Below are 10,000 nucleotides of genomic sequence, written 5' to 3'. Positions count from 1 at the left end.
GATGCAGAGTATGTTTCATTCGGAGTGACTTGAGATCTAGTCCTTTCGTTGTCTTTATATATAGTGAACTGGAGAGTTACATTACTGGATCCTCAACTGAAAGCATAACGACATAAGAACATAAGAAATTAAGGAAGCTGCAAGAAGTCATTAGGTTTACACGTGGCAGTCCCTGAATGAAATATATCTACCTGATTCCACCTATCGTCTCCATCTATAAATCTGTTCAATCTTTTTTTAAAGGTCCCTTATGTCTTTGCACTAACAGCATGGTAACTGAGTCCGTTCCACTCATCTACCACTCGATCTGAGAACCAATTTTCTTTCTGTCTCTTCCTTTAAACTAAAACTTTCAAACTTGAACCCGTTATTTCTTGAACCCATCAGTGAAGAACACGGTGACTACACACACACACACACACACACACACACACACACACACACACACACACACACACACACACACACACACACACACACACACACACACACACACACACACACGTCTAAAAGTTTGACCGAGATTAAATGTACAATCAATGTCCTTTCATTCTATCCAGCAACACACATTTTCATCGTTACTTGTGCTTCTCTTTTTCGCTCCACCTCTTTTTCTCCCCTTTCTTTCCTTTCTCCAGTCTCCTCTCCTTTCTTCTACGAGAGTTTTCTTTTTCCTCTGTCGTTACACCTTCGTTCACTATCTTGCCTCTTTTTATTTCTCTCTTTCTCTCTCAAGCGAACAAATTAAGTCTTTGCGTTAAAAAAAGTTGAGAGTAGTGAGGAAGGGATAGGAGGATGGAGGTATACATATAAAGAATGTCGAGAAGGAGGGAGAATGTAAAGGAAAAGAGTTAAGAGAGAAAGGAAAGAAAAAAGGAGGAAGGAAAAGCTGGGAGAAGGGACAGGCTAAGAATGGATGTAAGTGGGGAAGAAAGGAGGAAAAACAAAAGAAAGAGAGAGAGAGAGAGAGAAGGGGAGTTGGGAAACGTGTGTGGGAGTTCGAGTGACGTAGAAGACATAGAAAGGGAACAAGAAATGGAGAATGGATGGAGATACAAAGGCAATAAATAAAAAAAAAAAAATGTGGAAGTGGGGGAAGGAGAATGAAAGAGAGAAAAGGGGGACATTTATGAATGGAACGAAGAGGAGAGGATGTGAACGTGAGGAACAAACCTGATTTATCTTTCCAGCGGTCAAATGATTTATGGATATGATTCTTCGCTTTGCTTATGTGACAGAAGGACAGATCGTGACAACCTTACCATCTAGCGTACAATATGTTTTCCGTCGACGAGACCTCAGTGGTTCCAGTTCACCATTGCCCTTCCATACGGTATCCCAATGATGTAGCCGGAACAGATTGAGGAAAAAAATGAATGAGGGTGAGGCTGTTGGTGACAGATCGCGCCATTGACCGTCACAGGCAGAGATATAGATATACTACAATCTAAGATCACAAAATCCCTACACTCCAACAAGCTTTTCACAACGAGAGTTCATCATATTCTTTTGTTCGACGGAGGAAAACACAGACCATAAATTATCTTAAGCCCCATTTCATCGGTATAAAAAACAGACTAATTTGATGTTGATGGAAGGACCCTCGCAGCCCCCGGACCTACGATTTCTGGCCAGACGATACAAGACATGCGATGAGCGTGGTAAGAGGAGAGGGAGTAAGAGGCTGTTGAGCGAGATTGGATGAGGGAGACTAGAGCGTAATGGATGAAATCACATAGGACGTAAGGCAGAAACTGTACATAAATATTGAGCTATGGTAAAGTGCCTCTCGCTGTACATATACTTTGATTTCTCGTCAGTTTCTAAACATCTAGGGAATAATTTAACAGGAAATACATACAGTGAAGCGGACTCATCACACCTGTGCATATTTAATGACAGGGTAAAAGATCTGCATGCTATAAATTTTGTCTCTGGCGTGTACAGTGAAAGGCCAGCAGCTGTGACCTATGGAACCATACTGACGGTTCATTTACCAACTCATTTAGATATAAAAGCAATGGAAATTCGTTATGAATCACTGCTGTGGAATTCTACTAACAAAACAACGTCAATGTATTTTGCATTAGATGAAAAAACAGTCTTGTTGTGGTTGATATTCAATGACGTGGGTGTGATGGGAGGACTGAACTCCAAGTGAGGGAGATTTACAAAAGCCACACTGATTAGGAAATGATAAAGAAGGTCACCTCGCCGTGAAATTATGTTAATCAACCCGGTCAATGTACCTGGTGTCTATGATTAATACCGTGTGTCCGTGACGAGGCCGAGGGAAGGAATGAATCATCGTCCCCTGAAAGGTTCCGTCGATTTCAAATTAAATGCAATGAGCTTTTCCCGCACTGCTGTTATGTCGAGGAGGCGGCGGCACACCCTCCAAGGAATGGTGTGCCGAATTAACCAACGATTTATTTTAGAACTATCCAATATCAAATTATGAGAATTGCGAGGTCAGGCTTTGGGTTCCTATTTCCATAACAAAACATTGATTATTGAAGGTATTTGAAACATACATTGCGCACCTGTGACCTCATTCACACATAAACACACACACACACACACACACACACACACACACACACACACTCTCTCTCTCTCTCTCTCTCTCTCTCTCTCTCTCTCTCTCTCTCTCTCTCTCTCTCTCTCTCTCTCTCTCTCTCTCTCTCTCTCTCTCTCTCTCTCTCTCTCTCTCTCTCTCTCTCTCTCTCTCTCTCTCTCTCTCTCTCTCTCTCTCTCTCTCTCTCTCTCTCTCTCTCTCTCTCTCTCTCTCTCTCTCTCTCTCACACACACACACACACACAGCATAAAATCCGCCACTCCCCTGTCAGCTGCCGTGCGTCTGCTGCCACTCACACTGGCTTATGCGGCCGCCCTCTTTGCTTCCCTCCCTCCCTCGGTTCAGAACCATAAATCAGGAAAAATAGATGCTGAACGTGTAAGACTTGAAGAATATGTGCAACTTTAGTTCTTACCAGTACTTGTCTGTGTGTATGTATATGGATGTGTGTATGCATGTATGAAGGTATGTATGCATATTTGCATGTATATATGGCTAGTACAAATAATGAATAATATTGTTGCTTAATTTTTGCCCTATCATTGCGTACTTGCAGTAAAACCCAGTATATATACATGTCTTAAACAGAATGCATAATATAGCTTTTTTTTTCCATTATTCCGTGTTTCCAGTAAGAATTGGCGCCTCCATGGAGAAACTATGTTCTGAGGCAAGGAATACTTTGCGCCACGGGGTTAGAAGCCAGTAAGACTGAGATGAGGTCCAAGGCCACGAACAGCTCAAGTATACCTGCAACTTTACTTTCTAATAGAATCCTAAGCACGTATTTCCGTATACACTCCGATATAATTTACTACATCGTATAGGTTTCCGTTGTATTGGAAGTCCATTTCAGCTGTGAAATATATAAACTCGATATCAGAAGATGCTGATACATTTAAAAAGCAGTACATTGTAAATTCATTCGATCACAAAATGTTTTTTTTGTGCTTCCTGCTAACAAGCAATCATAGTGAGAAAAACAAACAGAACACAGACTCGCATGTTTTATGATTTCTCTCTCTCTCTCTCTCTCTCTCTCTCTCTCTCTCTCTCTCTATAGCCAGCATCACTCCTATCACTCCTAACACTATACACACACAACAGCGTGTACCAGTAAACACACACACATTTCGCTGTCGAGATCAAGACTCACCTAAGAACAGAGTGAGGAGATCGGCGACTGCGAGATTGACGAGGTAATAGTTGGTGGAGGTCCTCATGGTGCGGTTCTTGGCCACCACGAGGCAGGTGAGAACGTTGCCTATCGCCCCGCCCACCGCGATGACGCAGTACATAGCCGTCATGGGCAGCAAGATGGGGTACCTGGTGGGAGTGGTCCGCTGGGGTCAGGAGGTGATGAGGTGCTCTATCTTTCCCATTTGAAGAGAGGGAACAATGCAGCCTCCATATCGATTATAATACATATGCACACACCACACCACACACACACACACACACACACACACAAGCATAAACGCAGATATTCTCTCTCTCTCTCTCTCTCTCTCTCTCTCTCTCTCTCTCTCTCTCTATCTATCTATCTATCTATCTATTTATCTATCTATCTCTCTCTCTTAGAACAACGAAGCTATTAATCAACAATATTAACACGTTCAAGCAAAGGGTAAAACACTACAATAAAATGAAAAATACCGACAGTGACAGACACACAATGAATTAGTAGGATGAAGGACAAAGAGAAAAGGCGCTTGCTAATTAACAGAAATATAATAAATGACCTTTTTGACCTTGAGCGGTATAGAGAAGCTTCTGATAATTTAGACCTCGGAAATTGAATCGCCGCTCGAGAAAACCTTGCCAATGAGGTCTTGAAGGTAAATGGCTGCATAATCTGCTTTCTAAAATCCGACTAAAGCTACTTAGGAAGACAGGCTGCGGCGAATTCCTCTCCGCCACATATTGATTCTATGCTAGAAAAAAAAAGAAAAAAAATTAGTAGTATGTTAGGAGATTTTAAGGTGACTTGGCAATTTTGCTGAAAATTGAAATATATATTGCTTATGCTTATACAAAAGGACTCAAATATTGACCTAAAAATCACATGAGAGAGAGAGAGAGAGAGAGAGAGAGAGAGAGAGAGAGAGAGAGAGAGAGAGAGAGAGAGAGAGAGAGAGAGAGAGAGAGAGAGAGAGAGAGAGAGAGAGAGAGAGAGAGAGAGAGAGAGAGAGAGAGAGAGAGAGAGAGAGAGAGAGAGAGAGAGAGAGAGAGAGAGAGAGAGAGAGAGAGAGAGAGTGGGGAGGAGGGGGAGAGAGAGTGTGTCACGTTCGAGAAGAAGGATAAGACCAATTCCATTGCCTTACAGGACAAAAGGAGATTTCAACCCAGTCAGGCAGAAGAAGGAAGAGAAAGAGGAGGAATTAAAAATGGAGGAGAAAGGAAGGGGAGGAAACGGCAACAATGAATGCGAAAAATATGCCTCAGTTTCAAATCATACGAAGATAGAAAGCACACAAAATAAGACGTGATTCCCTAGTGTTCACGCAGTCACTGGAAAGAATCTCATAAGAATCATCAGAAGAAGGAACCCAACAACGACTAATTTTCTAGCGAGTATTGAGGAGTGTGTGATAGAGCGAGTCAGTGTTTAATTACTTGCCTATTCATAACAGCAGCCGTGATATAAGTCAATGGATAGAAATTTGAACTTGTCGTGTCAATATCGGAATTTTCATTAATTAAATGCACGTGTTAAAATGTGATTTGTTCATTCATAACATTGGCTATTTTGAAAGAGACAAATCATATTGAGGCAATCATTTTCAATATGCGCAAGATTATAAAAGTGAATTGTTTTTTACAACGTTTCTCTTTGTAACGTGACTGTTAAAAGAAAAAAAAAAAGAGCAGAGGTGAAATGTCAAGAGGAAAATAAAATGTTCAATTGGTGGTGGATGCGCAAGTCATGAATAGATAACACACACACACACACACACACACACACACACACACACACACACACACACACACACACACACACACACACACTAATATGAATAGATCAATAAAGAAGTAAGCAAGTGAATATACTGAACAAATAAAGAGAGAAAACTCGAAAAAGTTTAATTATTCAATTCCCATTTAATAGATTAAAAAAAACAAAAATAGTCCAGAGTAGCTTCGTTCACAGAAATAAAAGAAAAAGAAAATCAAACCAGAATGTATTGTGAATGACTGATCAGGCAGCAGACCAGAACAAAACTATTGAACGCACACCGAGGCGCGACACACCGCACTTGACGAGACCACAGAAAGCTCCAGCACGACATGCACAACTCTTCCACGATCCAGCTCGGTGATCCCACGCTACGATACTGATGCCATAGTCGTCACACTTATGTTTTGTGCTTTAGAAAGATAATACAAATGTCGCTTACAAAGCTGCTCCCGAAAAACAACACTAAATAGAAACAAATATCAGAGGAACAGAGTGACACGATCTTTCCAGTTTTTGAAGTGTCATAATACTTTTGAAACAGTTCAAGTCACGGACGGGAAGAAGACTAGAAATAGGAAGAGAGTTCCGGAGTTTACCAGTAAAAGAGATGGAAGTTCAACGAAACTAGTTAAGCTCTGCATTAGTAAGGTGGGCAGAATAAAGTAAGTAGAAAAGTTTGTGCAACGAGGCTGCGGGAGGAAGAGAAACATGCAGTTAATAAGCTGAGAGAAGTAACATTTTTATTTCATTTTTGCGTTAGAGAGACCGGTCAAGAGCAGCACACCACGCCGTTGCAAAAATGAAGCAGGTATAAAGGAATCAAAAGGTTTTAAAGGAGTCATGAGACACTTATGAGAATCCCAGTTACAAAAATGAAACAGTAAAATCAGTGTATGACTTGATAGACAGAATAGGGATGAGAGCAGAAAGTCTTGAGCAGCAAGGACACAGGAGGGGCAAAGGCATGTAACAATAATTGGTAGGTTCAGAAAAGCGTTAACTATGAGTATAACGGTAGAAAGTTACATCAGATGGAATGTACTCACAGTCTCACACACACACACACACACACACACACACACACACACACACACACACACACACACACACACACACACACACACACACACACACACACACTCAGAACCAAAAATTCCATAACAAGTCATATCATATCTTTAAGACAAGTCAAGTAATGTTCAAAATTACTTAAATAGAATAACTTTGTACCTTATCAGCACAGGTAAAAGCTACAATATTTCACCATATCAAGCAAATCAGACCAGGCAAGATCACTCTAGATGACTTTCGATTCCACTGCAATATAAGAACTATTCAGTTTGAGACAAAACTTCAATGTAATGGTATAAATAAAAAAAAAAAAATGAAACCAGTACCTCACCTAAGTACAAATGACAGCAATGATCCAAACACACACACACACACACACACACACACACACACACACACACACACACACACACACACACACACACACACACACACACACACACACAAAGCAAAACAATAACACTGCAGTTTCAAGCCTTTCATCGCATTATAAGCAAAAATTTAGAACACCTTGTAATAAAAAGTATCAGTGGCATGCCAACCCCTGACTCTCCACACACTTACCTCAGTCTCGGCTTGCCTAGCTTGCTCTCAATGTAGGAGCAGACATCGCAGGTGCCATTCACGCTATCGTTAAATGACGCCTCCAGAAGATAGTCATCAGATGCGTTCACCATCGGCATGTCCGCGAAGGAGGAGGGGTCTGCTGAAGTCGACGAGGTCATCTTCACAGGATTGCTACGTCTTGCTGATTGCGTAACGTAGATTGTGTTTAGTTTTCACGGATGATTGTTATTTTTTCTTTGTTTATTGATACGTGCGTGTCTTCATCTCACAAGTCTTAAATCGTCAATATTCTGAATTCCTGTTTTCCTTCCCTCAGATTAGATAATATCAATGCAACATGATGTCACTGCAGACTTACAAACATTGCTTTTAGTGAGTCAAAGGGAAAGATTAGACAAGTCTTGCAGGTAATTCGAGGGATCACATGAAGTTCAATCAAATTAATTTAATGGGATTTCAGAGCTTAATTAATTCCTGGCTCTTGCTTTTCAGTCAGAGTTACAGTGGCAGTTAGCTTCTTAACGAACACTTTATTGAGGACTGATGTTCATGTCTGAATGTAACATCCATTGTCTTTCTGCAAATCAAAGCCACAGAAAGTTGCGGAATCTTGAAGCAACCCATCACCTCCATGCTCCTAAAATCTTACACTGCCACGATGGGGCAAGGCGAGATGTTAAACAAAGTTATACAATAATCCCGTTAACGTCTCCACTGCAGCGAGCTCCGTCCAGCTTAGATATCATAACCACAGGAATTGTTCATATTCTCGGCGAGTGGACTGTAGAGCCTCACTCGTGTTCATCACTCCTGTGTTGTCAATACGAACACTTACCTGAAAAGAAAAGAATTGCTTGAAAAACGATGTCCTGAACCATTTATTCACTGAGTATTGTGTAAAAGAGAGAGAGAGAGAGAGAGAGAGAGAGAGAGAGAGAGAGAGAGAGAGAGAGAGAGAGAGAGAGAGAGAGAGAGAGAGAGAGAGAGAGAGAGAGAGAGAGAGAGAGAGAGAGAGAGAAATGATGGGATATATATCTCTTGAAATGAGAACACATGCATTTCCCCTTGAACTGCACATTAATGTTTTACCGGCACTGCCATGCTGCACGGACTTCATAATGTATTACAGTAGACGAGTATCACCTCCTATAATCCACAACGAGACAATGCTGGTGCCGCTCCTCCACCTCTCCCCTCCCAGCCCTCTTACAACGCATCCTGCTACTGCTCCTGCTGCTGGTGTTACTGATGTTGTTGCCCGTGTTGCTGCTGTTGTTGCTGCTGCTGTAATTGATGATATTGCCACTACTGCTGCTGCTATTTTTGTTGCTGTTACTGTAGATGTTGTTACTACTGCTGCAGTTGCTACTACTACTCCTATTCCTTTAACTTTTACTTCTACTACTTCTTCTACTACTATTAATACTTCTGCTTATATTACTACTATTACTACTACTACTTTTACTACTGCTACTGCTACTGCTGCTGCTACTACTACTGCGATTGTTATTACTTCTATTACTACTACTACTACTACTACTACTACTACTACTACTATTACTAATATTACTGAAAATGAAATGATGATGATGGTGGTCATAATAATCAACAACAACAACAACATTTTTATTTTCAAACGCGGTGGTACGGTGGAACCATGCGTGCTTTGGGGTCCGAGGGGTCTCCAAGCGCATGGGTTCGAATCCTGTCCACGGTCCGAGTGTAGGTTGGGCTTCCTCACTCGGGGCAACGGTTTCCTAGTGGTTGGGCTTTCAGATAGGAGGTACCTCAAAATGTAGCCCTTTAGCCCATAAATTCCCGTGAAAAGCCCACATGGTATACATAAAACAACAACAACAACAACAACAACGCTAATACCACTACTAACAACGTAGAATAACAATGATTGATATTACTATTCCCACTACATCCATCACAACTACTGCTACACTATACGAGGCAATTACTACTACAAAATATATTACTACTACTACTACTACTACTACTACTACTACTACTACTACTTATGTAAGATCTTCACCACTTTATTTTCATATTTAACTTTTTTCCTTTTATTCCTATGCAGATCAACTTCCTTTCCATGAACAAGTATTCAGATACGGGAGTGGGAGAGACGTATCCTTTTTCATTTTTTGTCCTTGTTTAATGCATGAGTGAATGAGTGGCAGGGAGCAGCTGGCAACAAACTCCCATGAAGGTTATAAGAGGTCAGTGTATAGATAGATATAAAACTGTGGTACAAATGGCTTCCAATTCGCACCGAGTCAAAAGTAACGAGGTGAAGCAATTGCCTCACGCTTTAGCTGTGACACAAGATCAATGCTGCAGGGACCACAACACACACATATACACACGAGCTGTAAACACTAATGGTTATCCGAACTAACATTTAATCGCTGATGAGATGTACAATAGCTCTAATTAATACGCCCACATTTATTCTCAATCATAATGTAAAATGAGACTTTAACATGAGACTACACACACACACACACACACACACACACATAACGCCTGCAATAATCATGACAACTTCCATTCTTCTGCCAGCGATGATGTGAGTTAATCCTGGAATGAAAACGAGATGCATGGTGTCGGTAACTTTCACGTTCTTAATTGTTTGGTTCAGTATCATTTTTCCTTTCAGAGATGATTGAATTTTGTTAATTTATTTGGTGATATAATTGGTTATCAAGAACATTTTGTTGGGGTGATGATCTAAACTCTAAGTGAGGATGATATACGAGTGAAAAATTCTCTCTCTCTCTCTCTCTCTTGCAACTTTACGTGCAACCAGTCAATTT

General features: G+C 40.9%; 1 protein-coding gene across 7 annotated transcripts in view; it reads right to left on the bottom strand.

Moving 5' to 3' along the window:
* The window catches only part of LOC123518934 (neuromedin-U receptor 2-like), a 302,841-nt gene that overhangs the window by 10,609 nt on the left and 282,232 nt on the right, over window positions 1–10,000 (bottom strand). For all 7 annotated transcript variants that reach the window (XM_045280008.1, XM_045280006.1, XM_045280012.1 and 4 more), the window contains 2 exons: window positions 7,173–8,010; window positions 3,735–3,904 (listed from right to left, as the gene is read on the bottom strand). In XM_045280008.1, coding sequence (XP_045135943.1) covers window positions 3,735–3,904; window positions 7,173–7,333 — 331 coding nt within the window. In that variant the 5' untranslated portion in view covers window positions 7,334–8,010. The remainder of the gene's footprint in view (window positions 1–3,734; window positions 3,905–7,172; window positions 8,011–10,000) is intronic.

This window comes from Portunus trituberculatus, chromosome 44 (assembly GCF_017591435.1).
Source record: "Portunus trituberculatus isolate SZX2019 chromosome 44, ASM1759143v1, whole genome shotgun sequence".
Taxonomy (NCBI): domain Eukaryota; kingdom Metazoa; phylum Arthropoda; class Malacostraca; order Decapoda; family Portunidae; genus Portunus; species Portunus trituberculatus.
Note: the sequence above shows the minus strand (reverse complement) of the source record. Positions and strands in the feature narration are given on the sequence as shown.